This window comes from Heloderma suspectum, chromosome 2 (assembly GCF_057233095.1).
Source record: "Heloderma suspectum isolate Gila_16-S chromosome 2, 16-S_ref, whole genome shotgun sequence".
NCBI classification, from domain to species: Eukaryota; Metazoa; Chordata; class Lepidosauria; order Squamata; family Helodermatidae; genus Heloderma; species Heloderma suspectum.
The window spans coordinates 62,924,623-62,950,187 of record NC_139459.1 but is presented as its reverse complement, the minus strand read 5'-3'; the positions used below and the strand labels follow the sequence as shown (position 1 = coordinate 62,950,187).

At 39.4% G+C, this 25,565-nt stretch overlaps 1 protein-coding gene across 2 annotated transcripts in view; it reads left to right on the top strand.

Annotated features, from left to right (window-relative positions):
* Positions 1–25,565, top strand: part of ELL2 (elongation factor for RNA polymerase II 2) — a 48,667-nt gene that overhangs the window by 16,171 nt on the left and 6,931 nt on the right. For both annotated transcript variants that reach the window (XM_084833698.1, XM_084833699.1), the window contains 7 exons: positions 1,666–1,787; positions 4,056–4,219; positions 8,200–8,459; positions 16,513–16,637; positions 16,772–16,865; positions 19,926–20,499; positions 23,897–23,963. In XM_084833698.1, coding sequence (XP_084689824.1) covers positions 1,666–1,787; positions 4,056–4,219; positions 8,200–8,459; positions 16,513–16,637; positions 16,772–16,865; positions 19,926–20,499; positions 23,897–23,963 — 1,406 coding nt within the window. The remainder of the gene's footprint in view (positions 1–1,665; positions 1,788–4,055; positions 4,220–8,199; positions 8,460–16,512; positions 16,638–16,771; positions 16,866–19,925; positions 20,500–23,896; positions 23,964–25,565) is intronic.

The following is a 25,565-nucleotide window of genomic DNA, read 5'->3' as shown; positions in this document are numbered from 1 at the left end:
TGTTGTGTTTGCATTCCCATGGAATAGATAGAAGCTGAGGTTCAGAACCCTCCACCCACCCAATAGCAGATGTGCATTGTGAGGGGTTCTGAGTTAGGCCTTTTTGCCTGTTACCCAAAAGAAGGGGAACAACTAGAATGAATCTAGTGCCTACCTTTTCCCTGCTCTTGCCTTGAATCACAGCCAGAGGGGCAGGATTGTGCATATTCTCAGAAAGATGTACTTAGACGCACAAGACTGGCTGTTAGGTATGGCTGTCTTCTGTCTTACCCTGTTGTAACCTGTTGTACAGGATTCCCATATGTGGAAGAAACTTGTGTATAGATCAGTTTGCTGGACATGGACAAAACCTTTGAAACAGATTCCTTTTGGTTAATTTATTTAGACATTTTCTTGTGTCGCTTTCCAGTTCTAAAATACTTGCTCCATTACCATGTGTTGTTGTACAATGGGGCCACATGACAGAGCTTTCCCTCTTCTTTTTGTATACATTAGCTATACTCGCATAGTATAGTACTTCATAATCTCTGCTAGAATACAGCATCGGTTGCAAGCAATGGAACAGCGCAGCTGCGTTATGCTGCCCCCATTATGCTTTTGTACAAAAGCTATTCATAGAAGTTGCTAGGTCCTGAGTGATTTGGAAGCTAACTTTAGCAGCATGTTTGCTTGTGAGTCCACTTTTTAAATGTTTGTTTAAAACTCCTGGAATTTTTGCACTTGAAAGCAAGTATCAGTGCTGGTATTTGTGCAATTCTCACTTCTTGGAAAGACAATAGCTCTTACCATTTATCTTATCACTTACATTGTAGCAACAGCTACAGAACAAGAGGGAAGCAGATGCAATTAAAAGTCCTTGTCACTTAACGTCTTCTCTTGAAGATACTTAACTACTTGGTCTATATTCCACAAAATACTGTATCGGTGGAATATCTTTTAAAATGAAATTGTGCGGTTGACAACTATGCTAATCAAGATTTGGACTTTAGCTGTCCATATCTTAGACTAACTGTCTTTTCAGATTTTGTAAACAAGAAAATCATTGCAACTTTATTTTTGTACTTGAGTAGATGTACAATAGGTCAAATCCAGAATGGAATCCTGGCTCCAGATGAAGTATTCTGGGCCTGTAGATAATATTGAGTGGCTAGCTGCCTAGTATCCCTACTGCTGCGCTCCACAGACCATAACTTTGAAATGCTAGTTATTTCCCTTTGTCAGACTAAGGGAGGGCTGGAAGTATGTTGCAAAAATATTTTTTGATTGAGTTGGGCTTTAAATGTAAATGAATTATGTACAGATGCATGTGGGGCTACCATGTCTTTTTTGGAAATCTCCAGAGTACAGCAAGAACTGTTTAAATTAGTAGTTCCAGTTTGTTCTATGCCTGACCAGAAAAAGGAAGTCAAATTATGAATTTGCTAGTACCTTTGGGTCCAAAAAGACAGTTTGTTGAATTTAAATATGAAGAGCTGGGATTCAAATTCAGTTCTTTCTTGGACTCAGTGGGTGTCCCTTTGGCAAGTTGTCATCTTTCAGTCGCAGTTCTATCTGTTATATGGGAATAATAGTCCTACATTACAGGTTTGATGTGATTATGGAAAATTACTGGCTTGATCATTAATAAGTAATCATGTGTGAGACTGGTTTTAATTGCTTTTTCAGCTTGTCAAGATTCCCAAAACTGATCTCCCAAATGAAGTGCATACCTTTAATTTCTATTTGTCAAATGTTGGCAAAGATAATCCTCAGGGAAGCTTTGACTGCGTCCAGCAAACTGTTTCAAGGTAATGTTTTTTTCAGAGGGGAACTAAAATAGTTGGATTTTTTATTGCTGCTATGATCTTAAGAGTTTTTCAGGGAACAGTTAAAGAAGAATCCCAATCCTTAAAAAAAATACATATTTAACCACTACTTTTAAATATGCCATGATCTCCTCCAATTACAATTCTCTTAATTAGACTTCATTGTGTTTGTCTGGCATATGATGCTCTCTGCACTTCTGATCTCTGATATGAGATGGCCTTGTAGGCCCCTTCCAACCCTACTATTCTATGATTCTAGGTGCCATTCCCCTATCGAACCTGTGCAAATTATCCTGTCCAGTTGACATTATGGAATGGTGGCTGATTTTGTAGCAGGAGTACATATGTCACCCTTAAAGATGTTCCACAAAGCTCACACATCTAATAAAGAGCAGGCAGGAAGAATTGTTTACCTTGATTACTTAGCCTGCTAAAAATGGAGAATACACCAAGGATGCTACTGATGAATCATCCCTTTGCTATAGAATGGAATGAAAGGCATGTTAATATGTACTCTTGGCACAAATGTATTAAATGTATATTAAAGAAGTTAAGTATGTAGTATGAAAAAAATGCTGTAGCCACTTAAACAGTTGTTGCTTCAACTTTACACCAGACTATTTCATTTGATGCACAGAGGGGATTGAGAAGGTAGTTAGTATATGTACACAATATCTGAATTATTGCCATTTTGTAAGTTTTTTTTTATCCTGAAGCACCATAAACTTTATTGTTATCCCATGGGATATGAATGACTCTAAGTCTATACTTATAGGGATACTCAGAGGGAACAAGCTCTGTTGAACGCAATAGGATCAATTTCTGAGTAAGAATGTCTAGGTCTAGACATATAGAAACATCAAATTATTCTTTAACCCAAAGCAAAAATAGTTCTACATCTTACTCAGATTCTTCCTTGTGGTGGGTAGCTCGGTAAAAACATCGGCTCAGTGTACATCATTTGTGAAAAGAGTGGATTCCATGCTAGGATCATTAAGAAAAGGACTGAAATTGCTGCGATTATAATCCCATTATATAAATCTGTGGTGTAGCCACCTTTGGAATTTTGTCTTGCAGTTCTTTTTGCCCCGTCTCAGAAAGTATATTGTAGAACTAGAAAAGAGCAACCAAAGAGGAAAGGTTAAGCCAGCCTTGCCCAACCTGGTGCCCTCCAGATGCTATGAGCCAACTCCCATCAGCCTAGCCAGCATGGCCAAGTTGCAGTCTCAAATACCTAGAGGCACCAGTAGAGGAAAGCTGGGCTAAACTATCTGGGTTTTTTTAGTTTAGGGGGAAAAGATGTGGGGGGAGGGAATGAGATTTTTCTCTCATAATACTAGAAATTGGTCTTATCTAAACGAATTGGCAGTAGATTCAGAGCTAACCCAAAAAAAAGTACTTCACATAATACACGATTGTTTTATGGGATTCACTGCCAAAAGTTGTAACGATAGCCATTTTAAAAGAAAAATTCACAGAGGACAGTCTGTCAATGACCCAGTTTGCACATTGGCAACAACCCAGTAAACAACTTAGGGACTGAGGCATTCCTGGTTGTTTATCACAGTGGAAAGCGCACACGTACATGTGTGTCGGGGGGACCAGTACACACACTTGCTCCTGCTGCATCTCCAACAACCCATGGTTTGTTAACCATGGGTTGTTGGAGATGCAGCAGGAGCAAGTGTGTGTACTGGTCCCCAATGCACGTGCGCTCTTTCCACTGCGATAAACAACCAGGAATACCTCAGTCCCTGGGTTGTTTACTTGACATCCAAACCTGGAAGTCTGAATTGTTGGGGGATGAATACCCAGAGTTTGAGCTCATATGCCTCTCAATACCAGTTACCTAGGGATCAACAGTGGGAGAAGGCTACTGCTTTCATTATCTGCTTATGGGCTTTCTGGTGGCATTGAGTTGGCCACTATGTGAAACAGAATGCTAGATGAGATAGACGTTTGGTCTGATCCAGCAGGGCTACTCTTATGTTCTTCACCAGCCTTATGTTGCTTTTGCTTTAAGAAACAAAATCAGGTCACTTTCCTGCTGCCATCTATATACCTATATAAGGTAAATGTTGCTGGATTTTGATTGTGGTATAATACAAGCAAAACAGATGAATGGAATCTTTGCAGCTCATAACCTGGCTTTAAATGGCAAGAAGGAAATTTAATAATATAATTTAACACAGTTAGTTTTGTTATATTCATAGTATATATTTTTAATAGTTTTCTTCCGTTATTGCTTAGTACTGGATCCTCACAGCTCAGTTGCCTGGGATTTATACAGGACAAAATTACAGTATGTGCAACAAATGATTCCTACCAAATGACTCGAGAACGTATGACCCAGGCAGAAGAGGAGTCACGCAATCGAAGTACAAAGGTCATAAAGCCTGGTGGACCATATGTAGGTATGACTGTCTTTTTTTCCTGTTATGTAATAGCCTGAAGCTAACCGTTATAACAGTTCACATGATTTCCACAGATTCTGCCACACAAGTCCTAAAGCTTTATTTTCCAATAATGCCTAAATGCCTATTGCAAGGGTTGTGTGTATATTTGGTCTGTCTGTCTAGTTTGCCAACACCATCTTAGTGTCACTTTGTCCCATGGCTGATGACCACCTTCTCCACTATAATTTCAAGCACATCACATGTGAAGTTCTCCGACCTGAACATCTCAGGTGATGGGTCTTTCTTGTGTGTCTGTATGTACTGTGGCCTAAGAGTCTTGATTTCTGTGACATGATGGAAATAGGCTCAGACTCAGATTTTTTCATCTTCCAAAAACAGTGACAACAGAGATTAATTTATGAGTGGGATTTTACAAAGTGGTGTTAATTGTAATTGTCCATGTGCCATGATCTTGGAGGCATCATTACTAATAGTTTGGGCTGCATTTTGAGCATTGTGATCTACTAAATCTAGATTTACTGTTGCATAAAAGCAAATATCCAGCAGGATGTGTACACCATAGGAAGCTGAAACATATGATTTCTGCACCTTGCAACGTTGTCCAGTTGTGCTATTTAGAATGGAGCCTTCCATCAGTGCTACTGCTGTCACTTCTGATTACCTGGCACCAGTCTGTTATTAACAATTCATATGCATTGTTTGTGTGGGTGCTACTCCACATAGCTGTAATAAAATGGAGTCTGTAGTTTTGTTTACCTTGTATATTTAACTCTCCTACACCATTTGTTTTGATATCAGTCTGCTGTTGGGGTCCAGTGGACCCCTATAAAGTCCTAGCTGGAAATAAAGATATGATTGATTTCAAAACAACTTCAGTATAACGTAAAAAATAGACTCTATTGGTATTGCAATCCAAAAATGTAGTTGTAACAGGTGAAGGAGTAGAGGAATGATTGACAGCAAGGGAGAGCCTATGGAATGATGGGGTGGTGTTAATTGAGAAAGTCGTTTAGAAGTGGGAGATCACAGAGACCGTCAGAGGCTAGGGGAGAGTCATTTGGCTTGGGTTAGAGAAAGGAGAATTAGGGGCCAGAATTCGGGTTAAAAATACTGAGCGAGAAGACAGGTGAGTGAGCAGGATCAGAGAGAGAACATGATAAGTAAAATGCTGCTGGTAAGAATAGATGTAGCCAATTGGATTCGGCTTTCCATGTATGCTTGTTACAAAAAATTAACATGGATTGAATGCGAGCAAGGCTTACTGAGAGCTTTACCATGCTCCTAGGTCTCATTCTGGTGATGTGAGTTTTTAAAATATGCTTGAAAAGGATCAGTTGCATTGGTATGGTAAATCAGGAACTAGATGGGTGATGGTGCTTTCAAACAGTCCCATCATCTCCTTGTGTGATCCAAGCTGAAAGAAAAAGTGGCTAAAATAGCGTCCACCTCAAGATTTCATCTAGGATCTGCATGTCTCTAATCTTTTACAGTGTAGTCCCATGCATGCCTGCTCTGTAGTAAACTTCATTGAATTCAGTGAGACATTCATGCATAAGTGTCTATAGGATTGCAGCTTTAGTGTCTATGTGTTGACCTATTTTAATGCACCCAGATGATTGGCACCAAAACTTGGTTTCTTCTCAAATAACATGGTAAACATTTGTGCCACAGGGATGATGGTCTGTGTGGTGGTGATGTGATTCTTGAAATGGGTATCATGTCAGGATCATCTGAATTCTGCTGAATGCTCTAGCCACAATTTGAGCAATATTTTCTAATATGTTTTAAGCTCATTGCAATAGAAACAGGTTTCAGTTGTCATGTTACCTTACAAATTTTAAGGTGCTGTCCCTTAGTACATTAGTTTTCATGCTGGAGGAAATATTTTTAAACCAGCTTAGATGGCAAGCAAATTCAGTGTGCAGTGCAGGGAGAAAAACTAGTTGAGGCAGTATTTTGCCAGCTTTTATTTTTTTACACACTTTAAAATGCTTCGTGGTGGCAAACAGGCGTTAACACAATCTAATAAATACAATAACATAAAAATAATTAAATGATAATATCCACAGATACTTTTTTAAAAACCCAGAAAAATCTCGACTAAAATTGCATCTAGTGACAACAGCAGCTCTGCCAGTACCAACTGTAGCCGTCACATTTAGTGCACAGTTGTTAAAACTAGAAGTAATATCTACACTGGTGTCCGTTAATATCCATAATAGGATATTGCCATAATAGGCAATTATAGGATTGCTGATCACAGCAATTGTAATAGGTGGATTGATGTTAATTGTGGTGGCTCCATAGTGATTTAGTGAAGGAGAACAGAGGGGAATGCCATATTTAATCTTTACCATGTGAGCGGGGAGAGTGTTGATGTTCTTCATTTGTCAGGTAATGCACCGATTAAGGGCAAGGACCCTGAACAACCATGGACATAATGAGAAAGGTCGTATGACGCAACAACCCACCATGGCTTAATTTACCCATGGGGGCTGTTGCATCCAACCCCTGCCGCCTGGGTTTGCACAACACAACAAGCCATGGCAAGCTAGGCACCCATGGGTGCCATGCAGAAATGGCACTCAGGGGCACCCAGCAAGATGCAACAGCCCCCACAGGTAAATGAAACCATGGTGGGCTGTCGTGTCATGCAAATGAGATCAAATTGTGATAGAGGAGAGTTAAGTAGGTAGCTAGAAATAGGAGACTGGGGACATGAGGGATAGGAAGTGAAAGGTCTTCTAGGCTCTATGTTTGAAGAAATACAATGGTAAGGACCCAGTTTCATAGGATAGCAGGAATTAACTGCACTTTGATTTGGAAATGGGATTTATTTTTTCCATATTCCACTAACATGGCTGCTCTAATGCTTTGTAGCCATGAACTCCAGCTCACTCCATGCTGTTGGCTAGCTCCAAATTATCTTTTACTTCCTTGATTTTAGAAACTTTGCTTCAGGCCCAATTCAGAGTGCTGATCATTGGCTTTGAAGCCTTAAGTGGCTTAGGATCAGGTTGTTTGAAGGACCGCTTACACCCATACAAGCCTGCTCGCTGTCAAGATTTGCCTCTGAGGCCCTGCTCCTGGACCCACTGGTAATGCTGGCAGACACAAGAGATTGAGCCCTACTCTCTATGGAATTCCCTCGCACTGACAATTCACTGAGCTCCCTTGTGTGTTTTTAAACAGGGCTTAAAGACCTAGTTGTTGAAATCTTTTTTTAGCTGATTGATTTGATACTGGCCCATGCTTTTAAGTGTGTGTAGGGGGTGGGGGTGGGGGTGTCACTTCTAAAACAAATTCTTGCTGCTTTTTTATTATTTTGTTCGATGGTATTATTGAATTGTGGAAATTGATACTGATTTTATATCTTTGCTTACTTGTTTTATTATCATTTTACTATATAAACTATGTTAAGGTGGTGTCTTGAGTACATAAAATAAAAATAATAAATTTGATAGGGACTGATAGAAGCCAAACTTTTCACCCAGAACTGTCATAAACTGAGAGTATAGTATACCTTTCACGTTTCTGAAATAACCTGTGGTGATTTTCATCACTGAATATGATTTGACCAGGCTGCCCACTATCACCAAGTTGTTTTGATAATTGTATTAAAGTACATGCTGTTGTGATTAAACAAAATAGAGTTATGTAAATAGTTATTTAGATCTGTTCACAGAAATTATAATGCTTAATATTGACTAATTCTGCCCATTGCAAATATACTGCAGGGGGTTACTTTAGGTAATGAATATATAGGTAATGAAACAAAATCTTACTATTATTGGTATTAATATCAGTTATATACTCTCTAAACTGGTAGTAAATATTTTTTAATCCCTAGTATGGCATAAATTCGAGTTAAATATATTTTTCCTCCTCTGAAGTTCAGTTTGGAAGCAAGTTTTGGTTGACTCATTTTTGTCTGAGGTGGAGAGAGATTAAAACGATCTTGTTTAACTTGCATGCAGGTAAAAGAGTACAGATTCGGAAAGCGCCACAAAGTATTCCAGATGCAGTGCCTGAGAGGAAAAGGTCCACTCCCATCAACCCTGCAAGTACAATTCGCAAGACCCATGTAAACAACAGTATTTCTCAGCGGCCATATAGGGACAGAGTGATTCATTTATTGGCACTGAAGACCTACAAGAAACCGGAGCTCCTTGCTCGCTTATTAAAAGATGGCGTTAGTCAGAAAGATAGGAATTCCCTTGCATCTATTCTTCAACAGGTGAGGATATTTCTTTTACACTCCTTACACCTTCCTTATGCTTACAACAGTTATGGTGGGCTGGTTTAGATGGTTGTTATCTAAGCTTAATAAACCAAGACAGGACCTAACCTCCTGGGTGCACATGCAGTGCCCATGCTGTCACTCTCAGAAGATGCCTCAGTCCCCTGCACTACAGCCTCTGCCCTATTCAGCAGGGTCCCCTGCCCCCTATGTAGTGTTTTGGGGAAGGCTGAAGGAGCTGCCCAGGGGAGGAGGGAGAAAGGAAGTCCACTTCTGATCAGCCCTGTTGAAGTGTTTTTCTTCTTCTTCTTGGTGTTAAAAAAAGAAAAGAAAATAGGAGAATGTTCATGCTTCAAATTTCAAACAAAGGGCACTCTATAAAACTGTCTCCCTCCCACCCACCCAATTAATTGAGGTTGCTGAAAAATATCTTACTAGGAAGTGCTTATGATGGGGTCTGAAACAGTGGAATTGACCGGACTAAGAAAACAGAAACTAAGACTGCACTGCTTTTACCCTTCTCTTTGCAGTAGAAAGAAAGATGTTCAGTCTAAGCGTTATAACCTACCAATTCTTTACTTAATGAAGAGCTGATTTCTCTTTTTAAACTGTTCAGATACTGTAATTCTGCTTCCTTTGTGAAAAGGAGTATCCATGGAAAGATGGATAGACCAGGTGATGGTGGGCTGCATTCCATTAGCCCAGCCCACTAATATAACAGTGAAATGGAGAGGGAGGGATTCCCCCCATAGCTCCCCTGAGGATACTCAACATTTGCTCCGGAGCATTGTGGGATCCTCCGGAACAAATTTTGGGGAGGCATAGGAGACTACAGGGAGGAGAAGAGGAGAGAAAAGTCCTGTTGTGCAAGGAGCAGTCCACTCATGTGACATTGGGCTTCACCCAGTCAGCGTAAACCCAACTTGCACTACTGTCATTACTGTTTGATGCATGATATCAAATCACAGGTTGAGTGTTAGTTTTGTTTTGCTCCATATGTTTCCTTGGGACAGTAACTGGTAATGCTTCTTATATTTGTATTCGTGGATTTTTTGCAATTAGGTGACAGTTGGCTATAAAATTCTCAGTCTGTTCTACATTGCATTTGTCACATTGACTCCAGGCAATGTTTTTCACATTGTCAGTGAACAGTTTTGGACTGATTACTGCTTCACTATGCCTATTTTCTCTTTGTTCTTCCAGTGAGCTATAAATTATTTATGCTTCAGACTACATTTCTCATGATAGCTAAATAAATTTTGTGGCTGCGTTCTCATGCAATTCAAAATGATGGTTTAGTGCATGGATGGGGAAACTCAGGCCCGGGGGCCAAATCCAGCCCTCTTGGTGTCCCAATCTTGGTGCCCCCTTTTACTGGTGCTACCTGCTTTCCCTGATCATTTGGTGGGTTTCCAGCTTTTTCATGGCTTTTCCCCATTCTGAAAGGTTGAAATGCCTCTCCTAAGGCTTAGTTACTAGCGGTAAGACCTTGAAGCAAAAATACGCTGGTATCTTTGCTATTTTGGCCCCACCCACCACTAGAATACGGCCCCCAAGACCTTCTCTGAAATTGAATTCAACCCACAGCCTGAAAGAGGTTCCCCACTCTCAGTTTAGTGCTCTGTAGATGAGCCTCCACAAGCCGAAACAAATCATAAGGCTCACACACTCAGGAGAATCTCTGCTGTGTTTAGTTTCACTTCTAAAGAATCTTGGCTTGGTGTTGTGTTTGAACCAGGAAACCTGGTACAAAACAAACATTGTTTAGTTAAACAAGCCAGCTTTTGAGCCCATCCTTTGAAGTTGGCTTATTGAGAAATTGACTAGAAATGGAAAGTCCTTCTCCTGGCTGTGCAAAAGGATGAAAGGGGAGGGGGGAATGGAGCACGCAAGCCCACTGCTTTGCTTGGGCTCATTGAGGCTCATCCACATAACGCTAAATCATAGTTTGGAGTGCATTCAAACCAGGTCTAAGCCTTGAAATATCTTTTAATACTAGAAGATATTTCTGCATTCTTGCTATTTTGATCTGTCTCTCAATATCTTCTCTGCCCTCCATTTGTTCCGGCGCTGCTCTTTGTAAATTTATCACAGTACAAATGTGCACAGAGGAGTAGAGAAGCAGAGAGGATAAGAGAACAAGCAATAGATCAAAACACCTCACTTGTGAGTACTCAGCTCAGTGTGCTATGTAAAATGGCAACCTTGTTTACCCTTAAAGGTGACCTAGAAATAATTTCAAATAAAAATAAATTCACAAACAGATATATACTCCCAGGTAAGTTCGGGGGCGTGGTCATGGATTGAAAGAACTGAGCAGAAGGAGGAAATGTATTTGTAGTGTCCTGTTAACACTTGTGCTAGAGGAAGACAAAGGAAGACTTTTCATGGTTCAGAACCATAATGTATTTAGGAGTTGGGGCGACGTTACAGCAAGTCTGACTTTAGAGTTGCAGGATCTACTTTGTTTTCTACTAGAACCCTGAAATCAACCAACTGGATGCAAAGCAGTGGCTCTGGAGAGTGGACACTGAGGAATAAGGTGCTTTTGAACACATGCTCAGCCCAAGGATTGACTTGCAGTACCAGAACTTGAGCTCCCATATGAACCCTTTCACATACAAATCTACTTTTGTTTCCCCCAACTTTTCTTACTTTCAGCAGCTTAATTTAAGAGGTGAACAAAGTTTGTTTGTTGTCACTATTTTGAAACCATTTGGGGCTGGAAACCCTTGCTGATCTACTGCAAATCACCTGTAGATCTATTTATTTATTTACAGTATTTGTATACTGCTCCAGATCAAAGACCTCAGAGCAGTGAACAGCAGACAAGGTAAAGAATAAAAACACCATGTTAAAAAAAATAAATAACCGAGTTCTGATAAAACCAAATTTAATAAACCGTGGCTGATCACTCAAGGAAGGCTTCCTGAAATAACAATGTTTTCAGGAGGCGCTGAAAGCAACACAACATCTGCGCCTGCCCTGACCTCTAAAGGCAGGGAATTCCATAGGAAGGGGGCCACAACACTGAAGACTCTTTTCCTGATTGAGTCCAATCCAGCCATGGGAAAATGACCTCAGTGACCAGGCAGGCTGGTAAGGGAGAAGACGCTGTCTCTGTTTTCCTGGTCCCAAGTTGCTTGGGGCTTTGTACACTAGTACTAAAACCTTAAACCTGGCCTGGTAGCAAATACACAGATCTGCCAATAAATCCAACCTGGCCCAGTAGTGAATAGGCAGATCTACCAATAAATCCTGATCTACCTTCTGCCTATCCCTGCATTATAGTATAAGAGACATGGGTCACAAGCAAGATACAGGCTGTAGCTTATCATTCTTTGCTCAGTACCCTTCCACCTGGAAGGAAACAGCCCATCTGTGAGTAGAAGGGGCTCTCTGCTAGTATTTTTCATGATATATACTTAAAAATGGCAGGAAAGTTAATCTCAGATAATGATTTTTCCATGACAAAATCCAGAAGTAGTACCCTATCTGGGGACACTGCCAGGCATGAAGTACAGACTAAAGCAGCTCTTCTAGTTTGTTTGGGCATGTAGCACAGTGGAAACTACTGGTGTAGAATTCTATAAATCTATATGAACTCCTCAAACAAATGGCTTGGAAAGTCTGATCAGGGCACATTCAAGTTAGCTGCTTGTTTTTTTAAGGCTCTTTGAAAGTGAAAGCACAAACATGAAAGATGATTAGAAATTTATCTTAATTATTTAGTTGCTATGTTTAGAAAGCAGATTGGTAACGTGCGATAACAGTTGCAAAGTACACCATGTGAAGGTTCTGAATACTGAATCTCCAAGATGAATCCAGCCCTTATAAGCGTGGGCAAGGTAGCACAGGTGCACGTGCACCCATGCACTGGCCCATATGTCATGATCAGCATATAAAGGGGGCAGCCCTTCACAAGGGTGTGGTATCCCCAAAGTCTCAACTGGGCCTCAAGTACTTCTCAGACTAAGAGGGGTCAGACAGACTGTGTCATTCCTACCCCAAGTTATACTTTCGTAAGCTTCCACCTGTTGAAACTGAAAAACCCTTCAAGATGTCTGCCTCCACTTGGGTCAGTTGCCTCGCTGGCACACAAACTTTCAGCTCATTTTACACTCTGGGTTAAAGAGACACCCAGTATGCTTAATTAGTTCCCTCTACCTAATACAGGAGAAGTAACAAGGAAATAAATTTTCTAATGGTAGCACAATAAGCCAAACAAACACATGGGATTTTGTATTAAAAACAAACAAGTAAAATTTATTAAACACAAAAGAGTTATATATACTATTAATAATACATCTATACTTGGTCCTAACCTACCTACTCTACCCCTTCTAAATCCTGGTTCCAAAACTCCACTAACTAGATGTAGATTCTTCAGTCCCTAAGGCTCTATCTGACTGACAGCTCTGTCCTTTTAAAACTTCAGGATCCACACACACACACAAGCCCCTCCTACCTTTCAACCACTCCCAGACATTCCCTTAACCCTAACGTACCTGGGTTATACAATGCAAGTGTATACATTAATATAACAAGCATATGTTACACAGACCAACACACCATCTCAGATTCAGCTATTCGAAGACTCGTGGGGCCCAAGCTTCTCATTTACAGCCCTGACCACACTAAGTACAGGAAGCCTGTAGTATCCCCTTGTCATGCCTCACATACACAAAGTACCTATGCATTTGGTGACTTAAAGTATACAAGTTATTTTGGCTTGATTGTGCTTAACAGAGGCACCAAGGTAGTGACCTGGTTTGCACATCACAACAACCCAGGTTTATGCAATCCCTGGTTTGTTACGAAGGAAGCGCTTTGTTGGGCTCTGTGTCTGGGCTGTCCCTTCCCCAACAGCCCACAATTCTGGGTTCAGACATCACAGATGACAGCCCAAGGACAGAGCATCCCTGGGTTCTTTAGCTTAGTGGGAGTGGGCAAGCAGGAGCAAGCACACTCACTCACTTCCGCTCATTCACAACTACCCAGGGTTTTAAAGAAACCTTGGGTAGCCATAACATGCAAACTGGGACAGTGTCTCATTATAGTCATAATTAAAACAAGTACTCTGAAAATTGAGTATCACTGCCTTTCATTTTTATCTTTCTCAGTTGCATTTCATATTTTCAAACCTACTGCTAATACATTAAATTCTTCATTTTTCTAGTAATCTAACCATAAAGGCACAAAACACTATCGCCACTAGCGGAATTTGAGACAGTAGTAGTAAAGGAAAACATGGAAATCAAAGGAATAACCTCAATCCTGTATGGGCTTATCTCTGATTTGCAATTTTGAAATACAGAAGGGAACAAAGAAATATGGGGAAAGGATATGGACAGGCAAACTGAGCAAACAAATGAGTAAAATTATGGAGACAGGGTCCAGTGAAATCTATTTCTACAAAAAGAAAAGAAAACACAATTAGCGTTTTATACAGGTGGTACTTAACACCACAAAAACTAAGCCAAATATACAGATTAACCACCCCTAAGTGTTGGCAGAACTATAATATGACCAGTACATTTTTTCATATGTGGTGGCCGGGTGTCGTTATATAACAATTTTGGCAGGAGGTGTTTATAGAAGCTGGTAAAATAACAGGGCACATGATTGCTCTGTCTCCAGCTATGGGGCTGCTATTGAAATATGACAAAGATGACAACAAACTACAGAACAAAGAACTACTCACTTTCTTATGGGCAGCAGCCTGGATGGAAATTGCAGCCAGATGGAAAGGAACACACAATACCACATGGACCTTAGAGTTTGGTCAATCACTCTTATGGAAAAGCTGACCCAAGTCAAAAGAGCAACTAGGAACGTTAACTATAAACAAGACTTCCATGCAACTTGGCATCAATTGATAACGTATATGATTAGGCACAAGGAAACATGAAAACCACCAAAGACTCATGGTCAATTATGGAAAGATTTGTTAGGATAATAGGGTATGAATAGAGTAGGATAAATGAATAGAGTATAGGCAAGGCAATCTCTGTATTGTAAAGTAGGATATTGATGATAGATGATAGTCAAGGTATTCCCAAGTTGTCTTATTGTTTGTTAATGTTTTATTTGTTAAAACATCAATAAAATTAATTATAAAAAAATTAAAAACCAGATTTGTATTATTTGAGGAAACTGCACTTTTAGTGCTCTTTTAAAATAATTTAGTATAAGGTTCCATCCCAAGATCAGACTAATTTAAAATTAGCAATTTAAGATTATGTGACTTAGATTACTTTAATTAAAGCCCCTTGAGTGACCACAGAGGAAAGAAAGCTCTTCCATGATTATTTTATGGTGCTGTGTGCAGAAAAAGCTTCATTAGAGATGGAGAACACTTGCTTTGCTAATTGCCAGTCTTCAAAGTGGGATGATAAAGAAATTCCACATTTGTAAAAATGCAGGCTCTTTCTGAAGAAACTATGCAAGATAACTGAGTACCTTTCAGAAAGTTTGCTGAGTGGAACATCTGAAGCTAGCCCCTACTGCTACACCATTGCTTTTTTCCTAGTGCAGCAGTTCTCTCTGTCAGAGAGACAACTTTGTTTCTTCAGAAACTTCTGTGCCAACAACAACAAACAAAGCTCCAGCTTCATGTATAATTCTCCCCTGCGCATGCAGATCTTTTCTTTGGATCTGGGCCATAGTTTAAGCACCTAGGATAGAGAAATAACCTTTCACTAGGTTGGGATTGAAAAGTGATTGCTGGAAATAATTGGACAATTTGAGATTTAGCTACCTTCTTAAACATTTGCCAGTTCCAATTTGGAAAGGTCAAGGGGGAAAAAAAGAATCTGTGATTGTATGTGAACACACGCACAGGTAATAATCAAAACTATTTTTAGCGTGGTGTGTACACTAAGCAGCAGCTCTTGGGATTAATCTGCTTGTGGGGTTTATACCCCCTATATCAATCCTACATAGTCCCTATTTTTTCCAGAATCTCTGTGGTCCATCAGAGTCTGTTACATTTTCAAAACAAAGAGTACACACCCAGGATCTCTTTTGACTGTTAAGGCATAACTGATCCTGAATGTACGCTCTTGCTTTAAAATTGAAGCAGTGCCTTGCTTGATCACATCAAGGTCCAGCATTCTTTGCAAGAATCTCAGCAGCAAAACCTAGGCGGTTCTTCCAGAAACTAGCCAGTGATCCACCAGTGGATCTGGATCTGCCGTCTGTCCAACAAGGCTCTACACTTCTAGGGATTCAGATACAGAGAGAGAGAGAGAGATGTCATTTATATCGTTAGCACGACTGGTTTGGTTTTTAAAAGCAACTTTGACTGTCAGTGCAGCTTAATACTTTTACCCTTCTGTTGATACAGCTTAAGCATTTCCTAGAAGCACAAGAATTGCATACTGTCATATTGGTAATTTCTTTAATTGGTTAGTTCAATCTACCTATATGGATGTCTTGAAAACAGCAACTGAGGCAGGATCCAACTTTCTAATTTAAGATAGAATAAGCTGTACACTGTAAATTACACCTGTGCTGTTAAGACAGCAGCAGTTACTACTCTAGTTTCCAAGGTCAGTTAAAAGTATTGGGGCGGGGGGGAGGAGGCGGGATGTTACTTTTTAAAGCCCTAAATAATCTAGATATGGCATACCTTGGTGTCATTTACTGTATCAATCCCCCACCCACCATAAGATTGTCCAATAAGGTATCGTTAGAATTGATGGCCAAATGGGTCAGGTTCTTTTCAGTGGTGGCAGCTACAGAACTCCCTCCAAAGTGAAGTCTGCCAATTCTAATGCTTTGAAGTTTGTAGTGCTCTGTAAATACTCTTATTCTTTGAATATCTTGTGCCTAACTAAGTATCTTACAGGTATTCATATATTTCTTATTCTTGCTTTGTTAACCATCCCAAGTGCTCTTGATTAGTGGAGTTTAATGTTTAAAGTTGGACATAAGCATGAATAAAGACTGAGATTGAGAAATATGCTATACTTTACTGTGTTAGATTTCAGGTACTGGCAATTTGCTGATAACATATACTACTTGTATGTTTTATCTCTATCTTTAGGTAGCCAATTTGAATCCAAAGGACAACTCATATACACTGAAAGAATATGTTTATAAGGAAGTTCAGAAAGACTGGCCTGGATACAATGAAATAGATAGACAGTCACTGGAGTTAATACTTTCTCGGTAAGTTCAGTCTCTTCCTCATAATATGGAGGCTAAAAAGAGAAAAACCATTTACTTCCAAGAAATAATAAGATCTGCTAGAGCACCTTTAGCCTGATTTTCCTTGTAACCTGGAATGTGGGTGATCTTTACAGAAAACTAAATTCATCTCAGAATGCCACCAGCGCCAGTCACTTGGAATCTCCTCTGAGTACTATTAAAGATGCGGCATCTGCTTCTCCTTCTCAGGTATTCCTTTTCTCAGTTTTTATATTCTGTATTATGCAATAAGATATGGCAAACGTTAATGTAAATATGGAAGCTTCAGTTCACTATTGGGGAAGGAACGTGTGTCAGTGGCAGTTACGTAGAGTGGAAAATTTTCCGGTGCTTTATTTTTCTGCAGAAAATTTTCTGTTTCATAAGTTCATTAGTAAAAATGAATTTATGCCAAGTGCAGTTACAATATTATGCAAACTTGGCAGTTTCAAAGTTGTAATAAATGTTTTTCAGGTGATTATCCTTAGCAAGTATGTGAGAGAATACATATATGTCTCAGAGTGAAATGGAGCTAATAAATAGTGACAGCAAAATTGAAGGTGCCCCAACAACCTTAGTGGAAGAGAGTTGAACTCTATTGAAATAGATGAGTGGTTGTCAGCATATCATGCACATTTCTTTGGGTTGCTAAAATTCATTAGTGTGTCAACAGTTTATAGTACCTCTGTGTTTTACTTAAATTTAAACAATGTAAGGGAAGTACATTCTATTTAAGTGTTTACAAGTATTCCAATAAAAAAATCCGTATAACATTTAAATCACATTAAAGAAGTAATCCTATGGCCGCTAGACAGTGGCTAGACAACCATAGGATATCTTGTTTTCCGGGAACCAAGCTCAGAGCCCATGCTCCGAAGTCGGTTCCTGAAGAACCAACCTCCCCTCACTTCCATGCTGCCTCGGAGGCAGCGCGGAACAGTCCCGTCCATGCTCGCAAGAGGAGCGCGGAGTGGCCATAAAGGGGCATGTCTGGGGGGCATTCCGGAGTAGGGAGGGTGGAAATGCCTGTACAACACATCCAATATATCATACAGCAGCTTCCTTTCCCGCTCAGCCCTTCCACGGCTAGACAGCCGCAATCAGCTGTCTAGCCGAAAATGTAGGGCAGGAGGAGCGTGGAGGGAACAATCCCCTCCGTGCTTCTTCTGCCCTGTATTGGAAAGGCGGTCACCTCCGAGTTCAGAGGTGGCCGCCTATCTGGATAGGATTGTGCCCTAAGTGTGCTTTAATTTTTTCCCCTTAAATATTTCAGGTCAAAAACTTAGGGAGTATTGGGACAAAAAATTTACACACCCTCATTCATAATCCTAATTGTCAAGGCTCCAAAGTCTCTAGATACTCAAATGTCAAATACGATTGTTGTTTTTCAGAATTATTCAATTCCATAATAGCTTGATATTTCCAATTCTCACTTTCCTCTCATGTGTTATGAGGCAACGAATAAGTTAGGGATAGGATAAAATTAGTTAAAGCAAGAAAAGTGACTGTGAATATAAAGCTCCTTTCCGCCATGCCTGTGAAGCACCTCGACTCGTCCCATCCTCTTTAGTGTCAGGGAAGTGCTTTCCATGCCGAGTTATTGGCACATTGATACTGCAGAGAATGAGAGAGTGTGGCTCCCATGGCACGCCATCCTCTGCGTTCACACCAAAGCTTCTGGATGAAGTGTGTATGTAGTTTTTCTACTTTGAGCCCATCCATAAATATTGAGTTTTTACCTTGGGTTGATGACCTCATAAATAGTTATTGCATTATAATTATCCTAGGTTAAAAAAAATGTACGTTTAATTTAAAAAACAAAGTATATCCTTCTTTTTATTTGAATTTTTTCTTACTCTGAAATGGGTATGACCAATAAAGCCATGTCAGTACAGCAGCATGGTAGAAGTTTGACTCTTCCCCCTTCCCACATGAATCTGAGGAACCTCCGTCATATTCTCTTGTAATCTATACTGAAGTGAAAAGCATTGTTTTCATAAATGTATTTATGCTGGAAGCTTTTATAGCAACAGTTTCAGGTGGATAACAGTATTGTATATCTAGAGGAGTTCTATTTCTTTGTGCTTGCTTTTGAATATGCTGACCCCTCTCTGTTCTGTACACGCACCCTGAATTTAAATCTAATTTAATTCTGTGGTGTGGAACCTTGTAAGAGTTCTGGCAAGAGTCCCTGCATTGTACTGAAACAGTCCATGTGCTCACTGATATGAGTCAGACCTGGGACACAACCCACTTGACTACTTGAGCTCACAAGCACCTGGCATTAGTGGTATTTCCAGTCTGGCAACCCCACAGCACCAAAACCATATTTTAAACTTTCCAGGTTCAAAATATGGTTTGCAGTTTCCTTGGGGAACTGCTTATTTGGCAAGATAACATACAGCCTTGGGTGTGTTTGCACATGCTGTTGGGCATGCATTCAGCCTCTATTTTCAAAAAACCCTGCTATAGGGTGACACTGATGTAGTTTTCCAAAGCAATATTGAAATTATCCTCCTATTCCATGTGTCCCAGACTGGCCCCAGCATGCAGCAACGTGAAGCAGGCAGTTTCAGAGAGAAATTAAAGGGTTGTATCCAGTGCTAGCCCTACTTAGACTAGACCCATTGAAATGAATGGGACTTCATTCATTTCAGTGGGTCTACACCAAGTAGAACTAACATTGGATACAACCCAAAGGAAACAGAATGCATCATTGGCCATGCTGGCTGGGGCTGATGGAAGTTGTAGTCCAAAACATCTGGAGGGCACAAGGTTGACAGTTGGCCTTAGTTGGGAGGGGGTGGCATTTCATGCTCTGCTCAGGCAGCAAAATGTCTTGGGACAGTACTGTTTTATGAACACCAGAAATTAGGGCAAGAATACTGTGCTGCATGGTTCAAGAAGTTTAATACACCTCCAAGCAATAGTATTAAGGTTTTCCCCCAACCTGAGTGCTATTATGCATATTGCATTGGCATCTAAATGTTCACAATATGAATTATTTTGGTTTCGTTTGGGAAGAATTAAGTGTCGAATAGGGAAGTGCTATGGCATTGTAAATTCGAAGCTTGAAATAGTGCACATGTTGCAGTGCAGTAAATATTTATTGAGTGTATTATCAATATAATACTTTCTCATTGTATATGAGAATATATTGATAATATATTATATATTATTAATATAATGACTTTCTAATTATCACTTGATAAATGGTATATTTTTAATAATGGGAAAAATAAGTCATATATACGTCTAACTTTATTGCAGAAACGGCTTTTGGATTCTGACTTTATTGATCCTTTAATGAATAAAAAACCAAGGATATCTCATCTTACTAATAGAGTTCAGCCAACGCTAAATGGCCACTTGACTGCTTCTGGTGAAAAAAATGCTGAAGCTTCTCAACCACCACCTCCGCCTGCAGTTGCCGCAACACCAGCTGCACCACCACTTCCTCCAACTTGCCTTCCTGTTTCAAATCCTCCTCAGACTGTACATTCTAACTCCAATTCCCCGAGTACTCCTGAGGGCCGGGGCACTCAAAACCTGCCTGTTGACGCTTTGAGTCAGAATGGCAGCATTTATGAGGACCAGCATCAAAAATATACTTCTAGGACTCCACTGGAAATCCCAGCACCTGCTGAAGATCTGTCAATATGCCCAAAGTCTACAGATGAGAAACATTCAGTGTTGCACAAAAAATCCAAGAAGAAGTCAAAGAAGCATAAGGAGAAGGACCAAATCAAAGAACATAACATTGGGAATGCCTTGGAGAAGGAGAGAGACTGTGAAAGCAAAGAAATTACCAAGCTGAAGAATTCCAGTCAGAAATCGAGTGAAGGTATTGTTATTGTTTCTTGCTTTGAATGGCCAAGGCAACTAGGCTGGATTGTTACATTGCCTCTAGTCTGTAGGCATCCCTTATTACCAGGGCACAATAGGACCAACCCACAAGCAAATGGCTCCCATGCTGCAGTGGTAATATAGGAATCTTTCCTGTCGCCTTATGTTTGCCTGAATTTGAGAGTGGCTGCCAAAAACAAATTCCTTTGCAGAGCTACTTGAATGAAAGTCACATGCGTGAGACTTGACCGTGCTTCTGAGTAATTTCTCTAGTCAGCTGAACTATTTTTTGTAAGTTCTTATAAGGTTTGTTTTCATCTTATTTAGCTTACATAAAGAGCTTCAGTGTTGGATAGTTTATAGCAGGGATGGCCAACTTGTGGCCCTCTGGATGTTTTAGCCTATAACTCCCATAAGCTCTAGCCAGTTTAGCTAATGGTGAGGGATGATGGGATGTGTAGGCCAAAACATCAGGATGCCGCAAGTTGCCACCTCTGGACTATGGAATGAAATAACTGCATCAAAAGGTGGTGAGAATCAGCCATGACCTACCCTGTCACTCGACAACCCTTCTTCATTACATTGGCCTTTTAGCCTTGAGTGAATGGAATAGGAATATTACTGAAACTATTGGCAGTAAGTAAATCCAGTGTGTGGGGTCCCAATTTTTGCTGGCCTTGGTGGCAGTCCAAAACTTTGTCAACAGAATCCTGTGTCTCTCTTCCCCCCTTCCATACATTGAATTATATGGAATATAACACTGCGGGACCACAGTTTTGTAGAGTTTGAGAACCACTTCTAATTATTCTCCAGAGAGCCAGAACTTGACTGACACAAGCATGTTATTATTTTTGTACTTTGCTGAATGTTATCAACCTATAGTTCCAGTACTATTTAGGAAGCCTTTGGCTGTCAGTTAACTATTTATAGCTTCATTAATACACTTAAAACAAAGGGTGCACCAGAAATTGTTTTAGGATGGATTCAGTTTTTTATTTTGTACCAGCAAGAATTAGTAAGGGAAAAACCTTTGGATCCATTTTTGTTAAACAATATGAACTCTCAGTAAAGTATTACATCAAATTACATCATATTGCCTAAGTTAAAAACATTTCTTCTTATTATAAAGGAGATAATTGCTAAATATTTTTAGATTTTAATAGCTTAACAGGAAATTGTATTTTCTAAACATTTCTTGCTAAAGCTTTCAGTCTATAAACACCAGGTTTTTTTACCTAGCTCAGAATAGGCCATTGACCTGACAGGTACACCAGCTTGGTGAGCTTCTAGATGGTAAAGGAGCTACCTCATCACAAAATCAGAACATAGTTGCACATTTTTCTAAAACATTACTTCATTGTTAACATCAACTTTCCCATAAATTTGGCTTCAAGTCTTAACCCCTAAAAAAAACAAAGGTTTAAACATCTATCTTTCAGGCTAGATAAGATTAATTCTAAATCATAACTTTGAGAAAGCAACTCATTCAAAATTTATGAATTAAACATAAGTAAGAAACATTTCTAGACTTCTGTATTTATTAGTAATTCTTATATACCGTTTAATATAATCAAATCTATAAAATCTATATCAAGCTTTTGAATGTTTATACCTTTACATAAACGTTTGACCTTGAATAATACAGTCCCTAATCTCTTCATTACTCAAACAATGTTTTGACCTAAGTACTAGGGATTTAACAGTCCTCCTTGGCCATCTTGCCAATTAGTTTTCATAAGTTACCCAGAATTCACTGTGAACCCGCTTGTGTCTTTGTGTGTCTTCCCTTTAATAGACTCTCTGTTCTTATGCACATCTCTAAATTCTTAATTATGTATTATTAAGCATTTCCAGTTGCTTTTCACTTGGCATTTCATAAAAAGACACATTGCTTTGAGGGTTGTGGGTTAGCAATTTTTCCGTAGCTTTTCTAGTAATTCCAATAAAAGCTAAACCAACTGTTCTCTTAAAATCCATAACAATCATAATTAGTTTGCAGCAATGTGGGTGACTGAGTGTTCAGTGCACACTACTGACATACATTCATTTACTAAGCTGCTAGAAACAATTCTGTATACCAGTCAGTTAATTTCCCAACTGTTAAATTTGACACTATCACAAAGTACAGAACTTAAATGCAATTTTCTTAGCTTCTGCTTATAGTTGTAATGACAACTTTTCAGTAGCTTGACCATCTGTCTTCTGTCTTCCCTAATTCGGAAAGGACGTGAAGCTCTGATGGCTAGAAAAACCAAGACAACAAAACTTGTAACTGCTGTTAAAAAATAAACCAAAGTTATTGAATATCAAGAAGTGTGGTTTAATTATCTCTCTTAGACTGCTAAAAGGGCCTATGACATACTTCCTAGAGCCAAATTTAGTTGTGACCTATTTTAAAACTCTTTGGAGCAAACTGAAAAGTTAATTTACAGCTTTGTGAACAAATCCCTGCTTAAGTACTCTGCTGACTGGATACAATAGGTTTCCAGTTTACTGAGGCTCATGACATGGTTGTCTTTGTCGGGCTTGGGACAGCTTGCATTTTCTTTGTTTAGTAGTATAGGTTGATAATATAGATTCCTTGTTCTTTTAGTAGACAGTTACAGAAATCTAGCTTATTTTTTTAATTGTGTTTTTATATAGTTCCTTAAGAATACAAGATAATTAAAACAATATTTTCTTTTTCTAATGTGAGCTTAGAATATATATTAATATCCACTAAATCAACACCTTGCATATATTTATGTGCATCACAGCAAAGATGTAAACAATACATACATCCTTTACATGTAAGTGGGAGTGCCTTCTCTTCATACAGCGGATACTTTAGATCCAGCACATTATTTTTTAACCTTGCCATCCTGAGAACTCATGGGAGTCAACCGAAGCATTACTGCCTATCTTATTTTATGGATTCTCATTCTTCTATATGATTGTTCTCTGGTCAATTCCATGATAATCTTTGCATGTCCATAACTTTGTGTGGCCAGTGAAGGGAAGAATTAACAGAACTAAAAGCACTTGGCATTCCTCTCCATTGTCCATTATTGCACTCTAGTGAAAGCTGGATGTTGATGTAAAACTCCCACCTCCTATTGTCTGCCGACATCTGCCACAGAAATTCTTGAATTGCTGTGCAGATGCCACAACTTGTCTTGAAATAATAGAAGGCTGACCTTGGGTTAATACTAGACTGCTTTTATTGTATGAAGTTGCTTCTGCACTACGTTTCTGCCATTGGCAGTTTAGAATTTGTCATACAGCTTCTACTATAAACTTTCAGCAGTCGTGTGCTTTGCTCTTAATTGTCTCTTAAAACTCATCCATTGAAAAGGGTATTCTATGTATCCACTTTGGCTTGGGAACAAAGTATAAAAATTTGTATTCCTTTATAGGTGTTAAAGAGACTTGCACTGCCTCCACAGATCCTTTGTCAACAAGTGAACTACCGGACTACTTTGTGTAAGTAGGATAATGTTGGACAAAGGTGGTGGGACAACGAGAAACAATGCAATACTACTTAAAAGTGATAAAGCATTTGAACTGTGAAAGCCCACAAGTTTAAAAAATGGGAAAGCTGCATGAATATGTTGCACTGTTATTTAAGTTCAAGTAAACTTACATTTTAACAGCCTTATCAAGCTCTGCTTTTTACCCACATATACATGCCACCTCCGAAAGTGCTTGAGAATAAAATTCATGTTCTTCACACTTTACCTCTGACCTTTTCGTAAGGATAAAGTAATCAAAGTATCCAAGTTCTTTGGATGGCTGGTCTGGCAGAAAAAGCTGAATACTGATACTGCCGTTTTACTCCTGGTACAGGGATTGTACCATCCCTCCTTCCAAAAAATTTCATCCTTTACAAGAGTAACTTTCTCAGGTGAAATAATAGCCTCAGTCCAATTTGTTCCCAGAGTTTTTCATCCAAATGACTCTCAGCTGCCCACATAGGGAAATGCTCAAGAAGCAAGTGACAACAGTGATGCTGAAGGAGTCCTCAGCCACCGATGATTCAGAGCTTCTTGCTTTCTTTGTGAAGTTGCTAATCTCCTATGCAGTCTGTTCCTGTTCTATGTATGAATCATGGCTGCAGCAACCACTGTAGAAGTGGCTAGCAGCAAAAGTTCAAATTAATTTGTTCATGGCATTTGTATACTGCATTTGTATACTGCTTTTCATACACTCTGAGGAGCTTACAAAGCAAAAAATGAATAAAAAACAGGAATAGAGTACAGTCTAAAACAACTCCTTAAGAACTTTGCAGTTCAACTCTTGAATTTGTATAAGTTTATGTTGCAAATTGCCTCGCATTTTCTCTGATTTCTGCCATTAGTCGTAGACTTGTTTGCATTGTTCAGTAATATTTGGCACCCATTTGTTTCTCTGGCAGAGGCTGCTTCTCAATACCCTTTCTCTTCTTTATTCTTACTGCTGTTTAATTTGATTGACTGTGGCAATCCATGTGACTTTGTTGACAACGACAAAGTTGTACCTCTTTGCCTGCTTATGGTTCAGATGCCAAACAAAATCATAATCGGAGTAAATGGCAGGGAATGCAAATGAGAGGGTGGAGGACAATGAGAATGAGAAAATATCAGAGAAGATGTTGCAGCCAGGGGAACAAAAGGGCACCAGGCACCCTGAGAGTTTAGCAAGGGGAATATTCCTGTAGCATTGCAAGCTAGTCCTGTTTTGAAAAGGCCATTCCTACATAGAGTAAGCAAGGCTTTGGTTATAACCGCAAAAATAAAAATAGCAAAACTATCCATGTAAACGAGAACTCTTTTCCACTTTTCTCCGACCTCCAGAATTGGTGTATGTCACTTCAAAATCATTGATTTTTTCTCCCCTAAATGTTCTAGTAGATGTTTGTTAATATCTATTGAAGCATTTAGCAAAAGGTTCCAATAGGTATTAAGGAGTGGAAGTATTTCATAGATGAGATGGTTAGCGAGGGCTGCGTTTAAAAAAAAATCCTTGTATTACTTCAAACGACCATGCTTCAGGTACTAGTAATAGAGCTTGCCAATGTGCATATATAGACTCTCTGTGTAATATGTC